This window comes from Gorilla gorilla, chromosome 11 (assembly GCF_029281585.2).
Source record: "Gorilla gorilla gorilla isolate KB3781 chromosome 11, NHGRI_mGorGor1-v2.1_pri, whole genome shotgun sequence".
Classification (NCBI taxonomy): domain Eukaryota; kingdom Metazoa; phylum Chordata; class Mammalia; order Primates; family Hominidae; genus Gorilla; species Gorilla gorilla.
The window spans coordinates 75,037,532-75,058,449 of record NC_073235.2 but is presented as its reverse complement, the minus strand read 5'-3'; the positions used below and the strand labels follow the sequence as shown (position 1 = coordinate 75,058,449).

General features: G+C 42.3%; 1 protein-coding gene and 1 long non-coding RNA gene across 16 annotated transcripts in view; one reads left to right on the top strand and one right to left on the bottom strand.

Moving 5' to 3' along the window:
- PDK1 (pyruvate dehydrogenase kinase 1) overlaps positions 1-10,749 on the bottom strand; it is a 117,533-nt gene extending 106,784 nt beyond the window's left edge. For 3 of the 11 annotated variants that reach the window (XR_008677358.2, XR_008677355.2, XR_008677357.2), the window contains exons 1-6: positions 10,040-10,399; positions 7,544-7,685; positions 3,547-3,618; positions 3,038-3,097; positions 1,152-1,336; positions 766-861 (exon numbers count right to left, since the gene is read on the bottom strand). Coding sequence is in view for 3 of the 11 variants with exons in the window: in XM_004032800.5 (XP_004032848.2) it covers positions 766-861; positions 1,152-1,336; positions 3,038-3,097; positions 3,547-3,618; positions 7,544-7,685; positions 10,040-10,334 (850 nt within the window). In the remaining 8 variants the exon portion in view is untranslated. Of the gene's footprint in view, positions 1-765; positions 862-1,151; positions 1,337-3,037; positions 3,098-3,546; positions 3,619-7,543; positions 7,686-10,039 lie in introns of all 11 variants that reach the window. The other 8 variants (XR_008677361.2, XR_010129616.1, XM_004032799.5 and 5 more) reach the window with 4 other exon arrangements.
- Positions 10,169-20,918, top strand: part of LOC109025972 (uncharacterized) — an 89,342-nt gene continuing 78,592 nt past the window's right edge. For 3 of the 5 annotated variants that reach the window (XR_010129619.1, XR_010129618.1, XR_008677365.2), the window contains exon 1: positions 10,807-10,955. This is a non-coding gene — a long non-coding RNA (uncharacterized lncRNA). Of the gene's footprint in view, positions 10,298-10,805; positions 10,956-20,918 lie in introns of those variants that run through there. The other 2 variants (XR_008677364.2, XR_010129620.1) reach the window with 2 other exon arrangements.

Below are 20,918 nucleotides of genomic sequence, written 5' to 3'. Positions count from 1 at the left end.
CTGTAAACTTGTAGAAAAAAACATAGAGCACCCCATTTTCTAAAAACAACAATGTAAGACCAACATCAATTGTGTATGTGTACAAGTGGTATAAATAGAAAAAAGTGTGAAATGATTCAAACCAAATTGTTACGAATTACTGCTCATAGTGTAAGAATTAGAAACAGGGCAGTAGGGACTTCAATTCTTTTTTAAGTGAAAGATACCCTCAGCTGGGCTCGGTGGCTCACGCCTGTAATCCCAGCTCTTTGGGAGGCCGAGGCAGGCAGGCAGGCAGGCAGGCAGGCAGGCAGGCAGGCAGGCAGGCAGGAGTTCCAGACCAGCCTGGCCAACATGGTAAAACCCTGTCTGCACTAAAGATACAAAAATTAGCTAGGCGTAGTGTTGAGCATCTGTAATCCCAGCTACCGGGGAGGCTGAGGCAAGACAATCGCTTGAACTCAGGAGGCAGAGGCTGCAGTGAGCTGAGATCCCACCACTGCACTCCAGCCTGGGCAACAGAGTGAGACTCTGTCTCAAACAAAACAAAACAAAACAAAAAAGATATCCTCTATAGTATCACCAAACTTTGCCTAACAAATAATTCTATCAATAAAATAGTCATCCTATACATAATGCACAAATAATACTATAAGGTTATTTTCAAACCCATGCATTTGTGCCTACCATTTTATCTCATGATACAAATAGATGTTTTAATAGTAAGAAATAACAATAATTTTGATTTTTGTATCTTTTTTTGCAAGGAGAAATGTCAGTATTTACCTTTAATAACTTCAACTACATTGCAGTTTGGATTTATGCTTCCAATGTGTTTTCGATGAGATGGACTTCCTTTGCCTTTTCCACCAAACAATAAAGCTATCCAAAAAGGAAAAAAACCAACAAAATAAGCTAAACCACCTAATGCTCTTTTCCAAATCTGAATACTGTTTAAATTGTACCAAACAGAACAAATATTTTCCTTTAGGATAAACATAGTATTTTACATTCAATAAAAACACCTTTCTTGATGGCAGTCTATTTATTTTTCTTAATTAGCCAAAAGGTAAAACTAAATTTCCTACCTAAATGGAAGTTTCCTAAATAAATTTAAAATATGCCAACACATCTCATTTAGCTTCTTCTCTTGACTCATGAGGGACACTTACAGTGCTGATTGAGTAACATTCTAATTGAAATGCGACTCATGTAGAATCGATCCAAAAAGTACTGAACATTCTGGCTGGTGACAGGATCCACCCCAAAGCTCTCCTTGTATTCAATCACACCCTGGGCCATTGTGGGAATGACATCATTGTGTCGGTTTCTGATCCGTATCACAGTATCTGTAAAGCTAAACAAACCCATCTGTCAAAACAGCCAAATATTTTGACAAGTAAACTTAATACAAAAATATAAGTTTAACCAACTATGCTAGACAAAAAGTCCCCAATTTAATAAAAGGAAAATCGGTTCATGTTTTCCTATACTTATTTAAATGTATTTCAGATCATAAAATATACCAAATCTATGAAAGTATACAGACCTCCAAAATAAAACTTTCAAGATTTAATTCTTTTCTTGGCTTCCTAAGAGTAAGGCTGCCACAAAACATAATCCAAAAAATGTTAATGGTTTTAACTGTTATCATCTAAGGTCATCTGAGCACTGGCTAAGAGGATGGTATTCCAGAGACATTCTGCATAGGAGAAGACAAAGCACTTGTCTCTAGAGAACACCTGCTCTGCTCTGCAAGGAATCAAGATGAATGAGCCAATAAAGCCTGCCTGTTTCGGACCTATTCCCTAGGGTTCAAAGAGAGAAGGAAACACTTAGGATAGAAAAACAGAAAAGAATTCTCATTTCACTCATCCTATGAGTTTATAAAATGGGAGAGGAAAAGTAAACAATTATATTAAAAGACAAATCTTCAAATCATCTAGTCTTCCCATCTCTGTCACTTAGAAGACACTGCATGGTTAAATAACTAAATAAAAGAGAAAATATGTCTTTTTTTTTTTGAGATGGAATTTTGCTCTTGTTGCCCAGGCTGGAGAGCAATGGCGCAATCTTGGCTCACTGCAACCTCCACCTCCGGAGTTCAAGTGATTCTACTGCCTCAGCCTTCCTGAGTAGCTGGGATTATAGGCATGTACCATCACGCCTGGCTAATTTTGTATTTTTAGTAGAGACAGGGTTTCTCCGTGTTGGTCAGGCTGGTCTCGAACTCCCGACCTCAGACGATCCGCCCGCCTCGGCCTCCTAAAGTGCTGGGATTACAGGCGTGAGCCACCGTGCCCGGCCCAAGAAGTCTTAATTATGCAGTAACGAAACCAATTTTCTAACATAACCCATCTGAATTTACACTTCCAAATGAGTGCTTTCCTATTCAAAGTCATCATCCTGAATACTATTAACTTATTCCAATGATGTTTCCACTGCTTAAAACATTTTTGGAATTCCTAGTTAGTAATGCGCTTCAAAACAAGACTGTTAAACTAAAATACAAACAACGAAACTCTTCAAAAACAACAAACAACTCATCATTCTAGTCACTCCTTTATTATTTTCTTTCTGCTTCAAAGAAACACAAATCTGTATTATTCTGCTTGACTACTTATTTTCCACAGCTCTGAATGACTGTTTTCAGAAGGCTCTATAACATAATGTTTACTTTTAAAGTAAGACTGCTTGGATTCTACCATTTGCTAACTATGTAACCTTAAACTACTTACCCTCTTTGTGCACAAACAGCATTATTTCAATGAATTGTTTTAAAGATTAAAAAACATCATTCATGTAAAGTCTGCTCAACACCTAAGCAAGGAGTAAACTCTTGCTGAAGTTATTTTCAGATTAAAATCATGTTTAAAAAAATGAAGTGTTACTGTTCACTTTAAAGACAGTCCAAAAAACATGTGTAACTAACTGAGGACAAGAGATGGTCATTACATTCTCAGTACCCTTCACTGCAATAAGCAGGTAGCTGCATAAGGCAAATACTTTGGTTTACCAATTCTGGTATATGGGTTATTAACATTGTCATATTACTTACATCATCTTGCAGGCCATACAGCATAAACTAGAGACCTGCAACCATGTTCTTCTAGGCCTTCTGTGTTTTAAAAAATGTTTTAATTAGTTACCAATCTTTCAAAAGTGAGAGATTTTACATTACAAATCTAGACTTGTAGCTTTCCTTTAAAATCAGAAAACAATCAGATGATATGGGCAGTATTTTCATATGGCAAAGATCAGCTGGGGCTGAAGGTGGTTGTCCATTAGAAGGAGCATGCACCCTCCAGGTGAACAGTCCAACTGGCACTGAGGCCACACCTACATTTCCATTGATCATCACACCTGAACTTTGTCTTTTGTTAGAGAGGAACACGAAGCATTTCTTATGCCTAGTCAAATTTGCTGATTGTTATTTGTCCTGCCTGTATGGGCTGCTACAGTCCCATATATCACATGTTCTAAAGTAGTAGAAACCTAAAAGTTAATCAATTTCCCCCAAGTGACCTAATAACAGGTTTAAGAATAGGGTCAAAATAGTGAACTTACTCATAAATAGCTTTAGCATCCTCAGCACTTTTGTCCTTAAAATCAAGAAGCTCCTGAAGACTCTGGATATACCTAAAATGCAGATCAATAGGATAAGTTCGTTCTTTTATATTCTGAAAGTTCAATAACATGAAAATTAGCTCAAAAGCTATTTTTAGCATTTTATAATTTTTAATTTAGAATACTGCTATAAATTATGGTTGAAGTAGAATTTTTACACCCATGCACATTCAAGCAAAGTGCTAGGAATGAATGGTAGAAGGTGCACATTTTCTCCTAAAAGCATAGCTCAAATTTAAGAATTTTAAGATTTTCCAAGTTCTACATTCTAAAATGGCTTTTAATTTTTTTTTAATTTACCACTGTACATTACAGTATATATACTGATTATGCTGAGATCTGTCACCAGTAACTATGTGATCTTGGGCAAATGACTTAATTTGTCTTATTATCAGTAAAAGGAGGACAGCCTCTCTTGCTCTAAGACTGTATCTTAAATATCTGTGCTTTAAAACCTTAATTTTACATATTTATGTCCAACTAACAAGTATTTATCGAAAGCCTATAATCTACTACATGGTTCTTTTAAACTGAACAAAAAACACAAAAGTCATAAAAAGGTACATTTTAAATTTATCTAACAATTCGAAGTATCAAAGCATCTGTTAAGGAATGAGCAAAATATGATTTTCTGATGGTCTAGCAGGCAAGTACAATGGCACTGCAGGGCCAGAGCTAAAAATAACTTGCTACCACTGAATTACTTTCTTCGACAGTGTAAGGGATCTGCTCCACTTGGCTGTAAGCACTTTATCTGCAACTGCCCTAACTTAGCAGGCATCTAGGAGCAATGGAAGTGCTTTAAAAACCTGTAATTCCATCTGTTGGTTTGGAAAGCTGTTTCTGACAAGCAATATGTCTTACTGCATTCCAAAGTTAAGGGATTCTGATAGCAGCTGCTGCTTTGCTTTAACCCTTAATTTCCTCTTAATTGGCAAGAACAACTATGCTCTCCATCCAAGAGATATTTGAGTACCTACAACAGGCACCGATCAGACTTCATGACTGATAAGCTTCAAAAAGCAGCATATTCTACTTCTAATGAAGAATTTTTTAAAAACAGGAAAAATCTTCCATGGAATATTATATTTTCTCCTTTATATCCCATCATAATTACTAAACAAATGCTTCCCATTTAATCCACACTTATAACTATTCCATACTTGGACTAGATAGCATCTGATTATCATATATATAGCAGTCATATTTTGCTTTTTTAAATTGCGATTAGATCAACTTCTCCCATGCACTATAATGCTTACAAAAAGAAAACTTGAATCTCCATGGATCATAACTGGGAAATGCCCTGCAGCTAAACCTTTTCCATTTAAGACTTAACTCTGGGCAACTCATTTGTTTGAAGCATACAGTGCTTAAAAGAACAACACTTTTAAATCAGTAACATTAATGAAGGCTGTATATAGGTGGCTCCATGAGTGTATACCCTTAACATCTCTACTTATCTTTGGGAAGAGATCACACTTTTTCTACACAATTCCAAAAACTTCTAATTGTTTTAAAACAGAAAAATAAATGTTTTAACTTTTGTAATTTATAAAAAGATACCCTTCAATAAACAGTTTATTAAAAATACATATACCCTTTCATATATTTCATCATTCTGACTATAGCACGGTACAGCAGAGATGGACAAATGGGGGTTTGAATCCCAACTCCACTATCAATGGTACTGCCTTACGCAAAAGATTTAACCTTTATGTGCCTCAGCATCCTCATCTGTATAGAGTTAACCTGCCAGGGGCGGTGGCTCATGTCTGTAATACCAACACTTTTTTTTTTTTTGGAATGAATGACAACTTTATTTTTCTTACACTTTTAAGGCTGATGAAAAACCTTCATTTCAATTGAAAAGTATGGTAACTGTGTTTACTCATTATTATTAGTTTTCTAAAACACAACTTGAAAACATCCAGCATGCATGTTTAATATCAGTACAATGAATTCAAGACCAAGTATACATGTTACATTCAGCAAGGCTAGATTACAAATTATCATAGTCATCATCATCATCATCGTCATCATCATCATCTTCACGTTTTCTTTTCAATGCATTTGATGATTCATTGGCAGTATTTTGTGATGACACCATATTAGTGGTAATAAGAATGTTTTTGGACCCGATTAATGATGGATTAATCAGAACATTCTGAACGGCTGAGGTTGCAGGAATTGAAGCTTTTACAGCTGGAGACTGAGAAGTAGGCATCTGTACTGTAAACCTTTGACCTGTGAGGGACATGGGAGTCCCTACTTTAGTTGAAACAGACATGGTCTGTGGGGTTGGTGTGCCTAGTGTGGGAGTACTTGGTCTGCTAGTAACTGAACCAACACTTTGTGAAGCCAAGGTGAGAGGACTGCTTGAGTCCAGGAGTTCACAACCTGCCTGGGCAAAAAAGTGAGACCCCCATCTCTACAAAAAAATAAAAGAATTGGTCAGGTATGGTGGCACATGGCTTGTGGTCCCAGCTGCTCGGGAGGCAGCTGCCTTAGCTGGAGAATCTCTTGACCCCAGGAGGTCAAGACTGCAGTGAGCCATGATCACACTACTGCACTCTAGCCTGGGTGATGGAGACCCTGTCTCTAAAAAGAAAATAAATTAATTTAAAAAATAATAAACAGGCTAGACACAATGGCTCATGCCCATAATCCCTGCACTTTGAGAGGCCCAGGTGGGCAAATACCTTGACCTCCGGAGTTTGAGGCCAGCCTAGGCAACATGGAAAAACCCCATCTCTGCTAAAAAATAGAAAAATTAGCTGGGCGTGGCATGCACTTGTGGTCCCAGCTACTCAGGAGGCCGAGGTGGGAGGATCACCTGAGCCAGAGATGTGGAGGTTGCAGTGAGCTGAGCTGTGATCCCCACTGCACTCCAACCTGGGTGACAGAGTAAGAACCTGTCTCAAAAAAATAAGTAAATAGGCCAGGAGTGGTGGCTCATGCCTGTAATCCCAGCACTTTGGGAAGCCAAGGTGGGAGGATCACCTGACGTCAGGAGCTTGAGACCAGCTTGGCCAACATGGTGAAACCTCTATTTCTACTAAAAATACAAAAATTAGCCAGGCATGGTGGCAGGTGCCTGTAATCCCAGCTACTCTGGAGGCTGAGGCAGGAGAATCACTTGAACCCAGGAGGCAGAGGTTGCAGTGAGCCAAGATTATGCCATTGCACTCCAGCCTGGGCAACAGAGCAAGATTCCATTTCAAAAACAAAAAGTAAACAAAAATATTACCAATAATAAAATGGAGAGAATCATACCCACTGTGCAAGGTTGTTGAAGGGATTAAAGGCAATATACATAAATACCTAGTCATCAACAAATTGCAGACATTTTTTCTTATAATATCCTTGAAGATATACTAACATAAATACTAAATTTAGCATCTGTATTTCAGTGCAGTTTTGACTGGCTTTCTCAAAATCAAGAAGTTGTGGAGTCCACGATTCAGGGCACAAGCCCAAATACATTGCCCCCCAAATGCCCCCAGCCAAAAAAAGAATACTGCTACTACCTTAAGATTCTGGTCGGGCACGGTGGCTCACGCCTGTAATCCCAGCACTTTGGGAGGCCAAGGTGGGTGGATCACGAGGTCAGGAGACCGAGATCATCCTGACCAACATGGTGAAACCCTGTCTCTACCAAAAATACAAAAATTAGCTGGGCGTGGTGGCACGTGCCTGTAATCCCAGTTACTCGGGAGGCTGAGGCAGGAGAATCGCTTGAACCCGGGAGGCGGAGCTTGCAGTGAGGCGAGATCGCGCCACTGCACTCCAGCCTGGGCGACAGAGCAAGACTCCGTCTCAAACAAAACAAAACAAAACAAAAAAGATTCCACCAAAGAGTAAAAAAAGCATTTGCTGTAACCTTGAATAAAGTCCACAACTCCATCAAATTGCAAACACAAGATGAGAATCTTACCAGCTTTGTACCAATTGAACGGATGGTGTCCTGAGAAGATTATCTGGAAGAAGACTTATTTCTTTCATTATATTTGCCAGTCTGACAGGCAACTCTTGCCGCAGAAACATAAATGAGGTCTTTTCACAAGCATTCACTGATCCTGAAACCAAACATGATGGGTAAAGCAGTAAGTAAAAGCCATAAGGAAACAGAAGGCAAGAGGCAGAGAGAAATAGAGAGGAAGTTATCTGGCAAGGCCAGAGGGATAGAATCACCACGATGGGGCAGGGAATAAGAGGCAAAGATACACCTGCCTGTGGGAGGCGAGGGATGAGATAACCCAGTCTCCAGAGTTATGACCTTCCAATTACTGACATTCCAATGGCTCTGTACAGCAATTACGATACTCTTGTCTCCCTAATTTGCATCCTTAAAGTGATCACCCATTTTAGAAGTTAGGTAACCTGAGCACGTCTGAGCAAGGCTTTATAAAATTAACAGCAGAACCCGGAAAAGTCTATCCTGTACACCCCACTGCTGCTATCATTTAGAAAATCTGTTATCTAACTCTAGGTTTAAAAACAGTAAGTGCCTGTCTAAGAAACAGAAACTTTAAGCTGGTCCGAATGCAGTGGTATTTATAACTAATTGATCACAACCGGTTACAGATTTCTTTGTTCCTTCTCCACTCCCACCGCTTAACTTGACCAGCCTTAAAAAAATAAATTAAAAACAGGAGGCCAGGCACAGTGGTTCACGCCTATAATCCCAGCACTTTGCGAGGCCGAGGCTTGAGGACTGTTTGAGCCCAGCGGTTCAGGACCAGCCTGGGCAACACAATGAGACCTCATATATACAGAAAATAAAAAATAGCCGGGCGTGGTGGTGCTTGCCGGTAGTTCTAGGCTTGGGAGGCTCAGGCTGAAATTTGAGGTTACAGTGAGCTATGATAGCACCACTGCACTCCAGCCTGGGTGACAGAGTAAAACCCTGTCTCAAAAGAAAGAGGAAAATTTTGATGTTTGCATAGGAAGACTCACTGATTCCATATAGAACCACTAATGCTAATTACCATAAGCAAAGATTAAGTGCAGTCCGGGCATGGTGGCTCACACCTATCATCACTTTGGGAGGCCGAGATGGGAGGATGGCTTGAGCCCAGGAGTTTGAGACCAGCCTGGGCAACATAGTGAGACCCCATTTCTATTTAAAAAAAATATACACACACACACACACACACACACACACACAGGAAAAAAGAGTAAGTGCAGGGGAAAGCTTTCAAGCAACAGAAAGCAAAATTCACCACTGCCTGTTTGCACCATCTTCAAGTAGGTCCTATTCAGTTGTCTGGTTACTGAAAGTCTCCTGACCCCTCTACACTCCCATATCAGGATCCCATATCACTCCCTAAGCAGAATCGTTGTAGAATGTCCTTTGGCAAACAGCTCCATTTAAAATTAAACTAAAAGGTCTTATTATCCCAGTAATGCATTTTAAACTTACTATTCTTGCTGCTTTAGAAGAGAAAACGTTAGCAAAAACTAGATTGTCAACAGTAGAAATTAAGGTACTAAAGGAAAACAGCTTGTAAAAGTTTTATGGCATACTTATGAATACCACCAAATTCGCCTCTTCCTCGAACTAGGGTCATTTTAAAGTAAAAACAAAAACCTAAGGCTTTGAGCCAAAAATTATGCCACTATAAACCACAGTTTTAAGACCAAGTTGCCAACCATGCAGGTATCGTTCAATGCAGAAGTCACAATGCAGAAGATAACCTTTGTACTCAAATTTTATGAATTCATTAAGGTTTTCCCTTTTCCCCTCATCGCCTTCACATGGGAAGTGGGATGTAAAAGTTAAAATGCCTAACTATGCAATTCCTTCTGCAATTTGTTGAACAGCTTCTAGAGAAAACCAAGATATTGTGGTAAATAAACTTCACAGCATCTTGTCCTCATGCACTCAACACGTGCCCAAGACTTACTTGCTGATGATGAAATGTGCTGTTGGTGCCAACAGTTTTAAGCCACTGGCAAGGAAAACATTCTAAGAAACCCTGGGCCAGTTATAATCTGCCTTCCCTATTATCACGCCAATTCTATGCAATCATCATATGCAAAACTGGGCATTCATCATCACTGCACGGAATCCAAACGCGATTCTCGGGGGTGCCCACGCTCGGCCTCCCACCCGGGTCCGACTCCTTGGAAGGGGCCGGGCCTAGCGCGCACCTGCACACGTGCACCGGGAGGCGGGAGGTCGTCCCGCGGCCCAGCTGGTTTGTTTTCAACAATACGGTCAAAGCCACACGCCCACCGTTATTTACGCCGCCAGCCAGCGCCGGCACTTCGGAGGAAGGAAGCACCTAAGGCGCTGGGGGCGGAAACGCTGAGGAGGAGGGGTGCGCCTCAGGCGAAAACTGGCCGGCGCCGACCCGGCCTGGGGCAGCGGCCGCAGCTCCCCGCCCGGGACCGCGCAAAAAGGCCCAAGGTCCCGGGCCGCACTCACCGAAATCCAGGAACTGCTTCATGGAGAGCGGGGACGGCGAGAAGCGCGCGTAGAAGTCCACCTGGCCCGGAACGCCGCGCTCGGACGCCGGGCTGGAGCCCGAGTCCGAGCTGAAGCTGCGGCTGGAGCCGGCGGCGCGCAGCCCTGGGCCCGGGCCGGCCAAGGCGGCTCCGCGAAGCAGCCGCGCCAGCCTCATGCCGAGTCCCGCTAGAGAAGCCACAGCCAGGGCGCCAGGTTTCCCCGCGCCTCTGCCGAGTGGTACGTGAGGGACGTGGCGGGCAGCAGGGGCGGGCATCGGCTGTCACCGGCGCGGCCCCCACCCTCCTAGCCGGAGCCCGGCCCCCTGCGCCGCTGGGCGGGACGCGGAGCGGGAAGGAGGCGGGGAGAGAAAAGGGGCGGGCGCTCGCGGGGCCCGCCCCCTCGCCGGAGTCCCGCCCAGCCTCCTGAGGAAGGAGATGCGGACCGCGCGCCAGGCCGCAGCCGCCACCTAGATCCCGCCCCAGCCGGCGAGGTGTGGGGTGAGCGTGTCGGCCGTCCCCGTACACGTCGGGTGATGGGACTGGGGACACTAAGAGGCGAGGCGGTATGGAGCGTCCCCTTCCCGCACCCTTTTGAAAGAAATCCCACCTTCCTGCTTCCTCTGCCCTCCCAATCTCAGCCAAAAGGCTCAAGGACAGGGCGGCGTTCCGCTTGCACACACCGCGGTGTCGTGCTGCGAGCGCGTTCCAGAAACGCTCCTCTGTGACGCAAGCCACGCATTTTCCAGGGTCAGAGAGCTTCAGGAGTCCCCGCTTGCCAAACAGTAGTACGTAAATACGAATGCTGAACACTGGGACGTGTGGCCCTAAATAGTATCACCGCGACGGCGGCCCCGGGAGAAGAGATGTACTGCCATGTACTGGCTGTGTGCCTTTGAGTGAGCTGTTTAACCTCTCTGAGCCTCCGTCTCTTTACCTGAAAAAGGAGCATAATATCTGTCTCAGTTGCTGTGACATGGGTAGTAGAGCTATCTGTGTTAGCACAATGCCGGGGACATACCAGATAATGGGATTTATTTTTACCATTATTGCTTTTTAAAATTACTTCATTATTAAGATTTTATCAGAACCACTAACCTGCGTTTTCCCTGAAGCACATTTTACCAAAAGTTTGAGAGAAAACGGTTTTTGGCGGTTTTATAACTATTTGATGTATTCGAGTATCAGCAGTTCTCCCACACTGACTGTTAGTTTTAGAAAGTGTAACGGGTACATAGTTTTGTGAACCCCGAAAGTTTGAGACAAGTCTCAGTTAATGTATAAAGTTTATCTTGACAAGGTTGAGGACGCGTGCCCGTGACACAGCCTCAGGAAGTCCTGAGGACATGTGCCCAAGGGGTGAACAGCTTGGTTTTATACAGGGAGACAGGAGACCTCAATCTATATGCAAGAAGTACATTGGTTCCAGCCCGAAAGGTGGGACAACTTGAAGCAGGGAGGAAGGCTTCCAGGTTATAAGCAGGTGAGAGACAAATGGTTGCAGTCTTTGGAGTTTCTGATAAGCCTTTCCCAAGAAAGCAATCAGATATGCATCTGTCTAAGCAGAGGGATGACTGAATAGAATGGGAGGCAGGTTTGCCTTGAGCAGTTCCCAGCTTGAATTTTCCCTTTAGCTCAGTGATTTTGGGGCCCATGATATTTTCCTTTCACATTTCAGTGAATCTTCATTCGCATTGTGTTTTTCTGGACAACCACACGTGGATACCATATGGGACATTATTCTTTTGGCCAGACAGCTTTGTCAAACCTGGTATCAGTATGCGCATCTGGAGTGCCCATCTCTTTCTTGGCAAATTTCCAGATATCTTTGCTGAGTGCCCGAGGGGCACACTTCTTGAAGTCTGTTTCAATGGGATGTGCTTGGGAATGTTGATGGTGTCACCACCTCATTGATGGCTGAATGGCCCCCTTCTTCCCACCCTTCTTCTGCGGGACCTAAGTTGGAAAGAAGAAAACAATTTTAAGTTGAATATTACACATTCTTAAAATAGTCCCTCAAACATTTCCACAGCTCTACCCCAGCCTCTCAGGTTGCCTCCTCCTTTCTAATCTCCTTCCTTCTAGATTATTCCCTGAGCTCCAAAGTCTTGTCAGTTTATCATGCACAGCATTATTCAGCTCCCTCAATCCCTGTTTGCAATTTTGCTGCTTTCTGCCTGAGCATGTCAAGATGCTCAGCTGAACATTAATTTGCGTGAAAGTACAAAGGCCCAGCAGAAACCTTGAGACTATTTTAGCAAGATTTTTTTCCCTCAGGAAGGAATCAACTGTTGTATAAAGTGCTCTTTCCTTTCTCCAAAGTATATTCACCATGCTTCAACCAATATACAGAGAATGTGCATATAAAAGTACATATTAAATGGTGTCAACTTTTGCTTCTTAGTCAAAGACTTAAGAGTCCAGAAACTGGAGAGAACCTTCGAGGACTTTAGTAAACAGCTGTATTACTTCCCTGTTGTTATGGTCTGAATGTGTCCCCTAAAATTTCTATGTTGAAACTTAATTATCAATGTGATAGTATTAAGAGGTGGAGCCTTTAGGAGAGAATCAAGTCATGAGGGCAGAGCCTTATAAAAGGGCCTGAGGGGGTGAGTCAGTTCCTACCATCTCTTCCACCATGTGAGTGAAACTGCCTTTGAAAAATTATAACAGTGAGAAAATTTTGACAGTGAAAGAGATCTGACCTAACCAACTCCATCTTGCTTCTCACTTCCAAGCTGCCCTTGTTTATTCCTGGGCATAGGCCAAACTAACTTTGGGAGGAATTTAGATTACAAACTTTGAAACAAAGATGATAACAGCTCCTCCATGAAACAAATCCCCAGCTTTCCTGGGGACCAGACCACCTTTGTTAAACTAACAGATTAGGCAGGGCACAATGGCTCACGCCTGTAATCCCAGCACTTTGGGAGGCCAAAGTGGGAGGATTGTGTAAGTCCAGGAGTTCGAGACCAGCCTGGGCAACATAGACCTTGTCTCTACAAAAAATGAACAAAATTAGCTGGGCATGGTGGCACTTGCCTGTAGTGCTTCATGGGGAGCATCACTTGAGCCCAGGAGGTGTAGTTTGCAGTGAGCCAAGATCCTGCTACTGCATTTCTACCTGTGTGACAGAGCGAGACCTTGTCTCAAAAAATAAGTAAACTAACAAATTAACTAGAAGATTAGAAATTATAGCTCAGGAGTCATACAGCCAGAGTCCACAAGATCACCAACCTCCACAATTGCTCCTATAGATAACATTGCTATTATAAAACCTAACATTGTTGTTTGAGTTATTTTTCAAATCCTGAATTCCAGTGGACCAGCTGGAACCACACAGATAAGTAAAATGACTCATCTGGTCTTGTGGCCCCCCTCCAGAAACTGACTCAGCATAAGATGACAGCTTCGACTCCCTATAATTTTATTCCTGACCGAACCAATCAGCATTCCCCGTTCTATAGCCTGCTGTCTGCCAAACTATAAAAAAACCCTAGCCTGTGAATTTTCAGGAGGTTAATTTGAGTAGTAATAAAACTCATCTTCTGTTTAGCCAGCTCCACATGCACTAAACTCTTTGTCTTGATAAATTGGCTCTATCTGGTCAGCAGGCAAGAAAAACCTATTGGATGGTTACATGAGGGCACAGCAAGAAAGCCCTTATGAGACACTGAGTTCTGGCATCTTGATCTTGAACTTCACAGCCTCTAGAACTGTAAGAAAACTAATTTCTGTCATTTAGAAATTACCCAGACTGTAAAGTATTTTGTTACAGCACCACTAACAGACTGAGACACACATGTAGATATAAAGTGTAATCATACTGTAAGCTTCTATAAAAAAATTTTTACATAGCAGACATGAGCCAGCCCCTGTAAATTCACTGAGAATTTGTGATCCATGTTGGACTGATGTGACTGAAAGGTATGGAAAAAGCAATAGAAAACAAGCTAGACTGTGTCACCTTGTCCCCAGTACCCTCTGGCTTCATGAGATTCAGAAGACAAAAGGAAAGAAAAGTCATGATATTTTTTCCCCCTGCTTCTTTTCTTCCAAGCTATAATTTGTGCTCCTCTAAGTGTGGCCACAGCTTCCTACCCTTGTCCAGTATCCATAGAGATAGTACTAATTTTTCTCTGTTGCTGATTGGGTGCTCACCAGCCCTGGAGGTTTAATTCTGCCCACACTCCTGTAAATAGTCCCTTCATTAATTAATTAATCAATTTCCCTTTTGAGTGTGCTATCATTTCCTGCCCTAGAACCCTTTTTGATATGCTGGAAAGATAATTTTCAAAAAAGGTAAAATAATGACTCTCACGCAGCCATAAAATGAACATGTGTCAAAAATTTTATTTAATACATTAATTAAATGAGGGAACCAGTAAAGATATTATAGCCAGTTCAAAGGAGAAGTGAAAAAACAGGAATTCAGAAAAATTTGCAAAGGCTGTAAAACTGGCTCTTTCCTTGGGAATCAGGGAGGGTTGCCCTTCTACCTGATAGAATTTATTTGCACATGTATAGGTAAGAATTATGTGCGTTGTTACCATTTATCTGCAATTTACAGAGTTGTAAAATAGCTCAAAGACAGTGAATCGGAATCAGATACCCTGAAAAGTTGTGCTCTAAACAATACGTAATATTCCAATGAAGCATAATTTTTCTCCATATACATTTGCCTTCTTTCTTTAAAGGGTACTTTGATTCAGGTAATTACTTGTGTAGTGATATGAGGGCATCCTATTCACCAGGATTTATTTAGCAAAAACATAGTTTTTATCTGGAGTAAGTGCTTTGAAATGCTGATGGAGTGGAAGGAGAGATCTGTAGGGAAGGCTCAGAACAGATTTACAGGAAGCAAGGAGAGGAATTCACTTTGTAGAGCAAAGGGGAAGGGGAGGAGGCAGAAGATTGCAAAGACTGTTCACAATGTGAGCACTCCTTATAACCCAAACCTTCAGTAAAGTTTGCAAAAAAAGAGAGATTATTGGATACTGAAGCTTTTATGTGTTGTGCTTTTGTGAAAATTGGAGGAAAGGATGAATTTTTTTATGAGAGTTTGTGGCAATAGAGATAGACTTTGCACACAAAGAGTCTGAGTGGTGGTGGGGTCGGGGGGACTATAAATGAGACTATGAGCCTCAAGAATTTACAGACATGGACAGGGAGAACTCTAGACTTTCACAAACTGAGACTGGTAATGTTAAAAGATAAATTTGGGCACATTAAAAGTTTTAAAAATTTATTTGAACTGTTGTTTTAAAAAAAAGACTCAAACTCTGTAAAATATTTTAAGAGATTTATTCCGAGCCAAATGTGAGTGACCAAGGCCTGAGGCACAGTCTCAAGAAGTCCTGAAAACATGTGCCCAAGGTGGTTGGGTCATAGCTTGATTGTATACAGTTTTAGGGGAACAGAAGTTGCAGGCAGACATCACTCAGTACATGTAAAGCGTACACTGCTTTGGTCTGAAAAGGCAGGACAACTTTAAGACATAATATAGGGGGATTGGGAAACTTGTGGCAGGAAGGGGCTTCCAGGTTATAGGGAGAGTCAAAGATTTTCTGACTGGCAATTGGTTGAAAGAGTTAAGTTACTATCTCAAGACCTAGGATCAATTGAAAGGAGTGTCTGGATTAAGACAAGGGGTTGTGGAGACCAAGATTCTTATTACACAGATAAAGGCCCCACATAGCAGGCTTCAGAGAGAACAGATAGTAAATGTCTCTTATCAGACCTAAAAAGGTGTCAGACCTTAAAAGGAAAAAGCTGGAAAGGGAAGGGGATCCTCTACAGAATATAGATTTTCCCCAGAAGAAATAGCTTTGCCGGGCTAGTTCAAAATATGTCAAAAAAATATGTTTTGGAGTAAAACACTTCAGTTTATTTCAGGACCTGCTATCTGTCATGTGATGCTACTGAGGAGTAAATTCTGATTTTTTTATCTTGCCCAAATTCCTATCTAAGAGTTCTGGGGAGTCATGCCCTACAAACCATAAATTCTCATCAGATGGGTTTTATTTAACCCTATATATCGAGACTTACTTTTCACCCTGACTCTGGAATAACATTACATGACAAGGAAGAAAAGCAAAATATTTTACCCCTAAACATGTTTCTTTGCCATATCTTGAAATGGCCCTGCAAATCTGTCTTTTGTGGGGGAAAATTTGCATCAGTAAAGAATCTCTATTAACATAGCTAGATCTTTTACTTCCAGGCCCTCCCAATCCTAAAAAGATTAACTTAAAGTCTAGCACCTTTTAAAGATCTGAGTAGGAAACGTTTGTCATCTGTTGTCTCTGAGGGCAGCCACAATAAAACTTCAAAAGAACCTTGGTCTCCACAATCCTTTATCTTAACCTGAACATTTCCTTTCTGTGATCTCAGGTCTTTAGATAAACTCAACCAATTGTAAATCAGAAAATGTTTAAATTTACCTATAGCCTGGAAGCCCCAACTTTGAATTGTCCTACCTTTCAGGACTAAACCAATGTATTTCTTAAATGTATTTGATTGATGTCTCATGCCTCCCTAAAATGTATAAAACCAAACTGTGCCCCAATCACCTTGGGCACATGTTCTGAGGACCTCCTGAGAGCTGTGTCACGGGGCCATGGTCACTCATATTTGGCTCGGAATAAATCTCTTCAAATATTTTACAGAGTTTGGGAGTCCTCGGCCTCCCGAAGTTCTGGGATTACAGATGTGAGCCACTGTGCCCAACCTTGTAAATGTTTCTTATCAGACTTTAAAAAGGTGCCAGAGTTAGTTAATTCCCTTCTGAATCAGGGAAAGTACTTGGAAAGGGAAGAGGATTCTCTGTAGAATGTAGATTTTCCCCACAAGAGACAGCTTTGCAGGGCCATTTCAAAATATGTCAAGAAATATATTTTGGGATAAAATCTTTAGTTTCTTGCAGAACCTGCTCCTTGTCATGTTGGTATCTTAGGCTACAAACACTCTGTTTTGTCAGATGTAAAATCTCTATGTTAATGTTAATGCTGGTCAGCTGTACCTAAATTCCAGAAGGGAGGACAGAATAATGAGACATGTCTGACCCCACCTTCCCATCATGGCCTGAACTAGTTTCTCAGGTTAACTTTGGAATGCTCTTGGCCAAAAGGAGGGGTCCATTCAGTTGGTTGGAGGGTTTAGAATATATATATTTTTTGAGACAGGGTCTCACTCTGTTGCCCAGGCTGAAGTGTAGTGGCATGATCTCAGCTCACTGCAACCTCCGCCTCTCGGGTTGAAGTGATTCTCCAACCTCAGCCTCCCGAGTAGCTGTGATTACAAGTATGTGCCACCACACCTGGCTAATTTTTGTAATTTTAGTAGAGATGGGGTTTCACCCTGTTGGTCAGGCTGGTCTTGAACTACTGACCTCAAATGATTTGCCCACCTTGCCTCCCAAAGTGGTGGGATTACAGGCCTGAGCCACCGCCCCAGCCGAATTTTATTTTTGGTTTACAAGGGAGAAGCTCATTGGGTAAACCAACTAAGGAGGGGCAGAATAACCAAATACTTATTTTATTTTGTTAATCCTTTCAGAGGTGCAATGGTTTTCACTCACCTCTGTGTGAAGAGACCACCAAACAGGCTTTGTGTGAGCAATAAAGCTTTTAATCACCTGGGTGCAGGCGGGCTGAGTCCAAAGGAGAGTCAGCAAAGGGATATAAGGATGGGGCCATTTTATAAGATTTGGGTAGGTAAAGTAAAATTATAGTCAAAGGGGGGTTGTTCTCTGATTGGCAGGAGTGGGGTTCACAGGGTACTCATTGGGGGAGCTTTTGAGCCAGGATGAGCCAGGAGAAGGAATTTCACAAGACAATGTCATCAGTTAAGGCAGGAACAGGCCATTTTCACTTCTTTTGTGGTGGAATGTCATCAGTTAAGGCAGGAACCGGCCATCTGGATGTGTACTTGCAGGTCACAGGGGATATGATGGCTTAGCTTGGGCTCAGAGGCCTGACATTTGTGTTGACAGATTTTTACTTTGTATTTGCCAGGCCTCTTTCAGACTCAAGCACAAAAAACTCAGTTCAAACGTCTTTAAATAACTGGAGGCTATTTTGTCTGATGTTGATGCAGGATTTTTCTCAGTCACTTTGCCAGCTGGAGACCTCTGGCTGGTGATGCCCCCACCCAGGCTTTGGTGGGGCACACTACCTGCCCCTAGGAGGTGGCCTGCCCCTCCACCCACCCAGGCTGGGCCCCAGCCCTCCTGTGTTATAACTCGTACCCACATACAGTGGTCCCTGAGTTCTTGTCCTGTGTCCAAGAAGAATGCGTGTACTCTGACAATTGAAGGGTGAGGAGGGCGGAAAAGAATTGTATTGAGCAAGAGAAGAGCTCTCAATAGAGGCAGGACATGGGGGTGGTCCCCCACTTGAAGTTGGGCGGTTTCTTTCCCCGTGTGGCTGAGTCCAGGGCTTTTATGGGCTCAGAATAGGGGAGTATGTGCTGATTGGTTTGTGAATATGCAAAAAAGATTAAAACACAGGCATGAATCAAAGGTGGGCATGACTGTAAAAAACCCATTAGGGAAGGGGTAGGTGTTTGTAAAGTAGGTGAAGGGTAGGGGTAAATCAGAGGAAAGCATGCCAAACTGGAAGACAGGTTCTTAATCTGGTTCATGGATTTGACTTGTAACTTGGTTCTCAGGCTTTAAATTGTCTTTGGCTTGGAGGTGGGGTTTCACCAGGTACCTGTCCCTGTCTGCCTAGGCATTTTTCTGCCTCCTGCTGCTATCCATTCCCCTCTCTGAGGAGATACATCTAACTGCCATTAGAATAGAAATTAAGACTGAACTTAACTGCTTCCTGCTGACAGGGGCCGCTGTTTTGGGAAGACAGCAGTCAGATCTCCCTCAGAGGCCTATTTAAGGGTCCCCGGTAAAAGGGAGCCATTGTCCGAAGCTGCAGTTGCATTACAGTTTGGAGTTTGATAGCCTGAAGGCAAGAAGAGACATATTAGAAGACATATGTCAGGCCAGGCACAGTGGCTCATGCCTGTAATCCAAACACTTTGGGAGCCCAAGACAGGCGGATCATAAGGTCAGGCATTTGAGACCAGCCTGGCCAACATGGTGAAACCCCGTCTTGGCCAGGCACGGTGGCTCACGCCTGTAATCCCAGCACTTTGGGAGGCCGAGGCAGGCAGATCACGAGGTCAGGAGATCGAGACCATCCTGGCTGATATGGTGAAACCCTGTCTCTACTAAAAATACAAAAAATCAGCCAGGCGTGGTTGAGGGTGCCTGTAGTCCCAGCTACTCGGGAGGCTGAGGCAGGAGAATGGTGTGAACCTGGGAGGTAGAGCTTGCAGTGAGCTGAAATCACGCCACTGCACTCCAGCCTGGGCGACAGAGCAAGACTCCATCTCAAAAACAAACAAAAAAAGAAACCCCATCTCTACTAAAAATACAAAAAATTAGCTGGGTGTGGTGGCATGTGCCTGTAATCCCAGCTACTTAGGAGGCTGAGGCAGGAGAATTTCTTGAACCCAGGAGGCGGAGGTTGCAGTAAGATGAAATTGCGCCATCGCACTCCAGCCTGGGTGACAGAGCAAGCAAGACTCCATCTTGAAAAAAAAAAAAAAGAAAAAAAGAGGACATGTATCAAAACAAAACAAAAGGGGGGGATAAGGGCAGCTCCAAAATCCTGAGGCTGCTGACACGCCCAGATAACTGGGGGCTATGGTTATGCCTGCTAAGATTTGGGTGCATGGGCTTAGCTTTGGTTAGCTCCTTTGGTCTTATTTTCCCAAAAACGAAACTGCTGGGTTATAGACACCCTATTTACTCCTGTCACCTGGCAGGACTTGCAGAATGATTGCCCAGAACTTAAAAATTGTTTCAGATTTTTACATTACCCATCCCTTTTGTCTCTTCTGAACTGCAGCCAGAGATCACTGGTTAGTTCACAGGAATAAGCAGGGTTAGTCTAAAATGCAGACAAAAACTTAAAAACTACTAATAATGAGACAGAATATAATGACAAGTGTATGATAAGTTTTGAAACATAATTGCTCTCTCTACAGTCCTCATTTTTGTTAAAACAAATCATGATAGGACTGAATTGTTTGCAAAACTGAGTTTAGTTTCATACTTGGCCTGATTATTTGCATAAAGTGCAGCAAGAATAATTATTTTCACATAGGCTTTTAAAAATTGGCTCTGATGAAACCCTGTTCTCTAAGGAATCTCAGTTGAGACTTTTTAAAGCCCAGCCCAGCCTTAGGTTTGTACTCTTAAATACCTATGAATTGGGTACATTTCTCTCTTCTTGAGGGCCCAAGATGACTTGGGGCTCCTAGCCCTGTTAGAAAGTGACATTTCTAACTCACCAAACCTGTACGGAGATTGTGTAGACAAGGCATGAGGCAAGCTTTCCTAAGGGAAAACTTGCAAGTTTTATTGCCTCTGCAAGTCAAGCTTGATTCCCTAGAGGGAACCACACCCTTTTAGTAAAAGCCTTGGTAAAAGAACCAGTTTCTCCAATTGCATCTTGTTGCAAAGGAAAATGGATTCTTATTGCGCTTATGCAGAACATTATATTGCTATAAGTTAAGAATATTTGCATCTAGCTTCCCAATTTTGGAGAAACCAGGCAGAGAGAAACAAATATGCTCAAATTTTGTTTGCAGGAGTATACCTTACTCAATTGTTAAAAGTTGTAAATAGCTGAAAATAAAAGTTTTCCTGGCTTTGAAAAACAAAAGGTTCAGCAACATTTTAAGCAAAAAATTAAAAAGGATTACTTCAGTTTTCTATTAGTTCAGTCCATTTTGTTAACTCTTATTCTGCAATTCAGCTCTTCATGAATCCTGTATTGTTTTCCTCTATTCCAATGTCA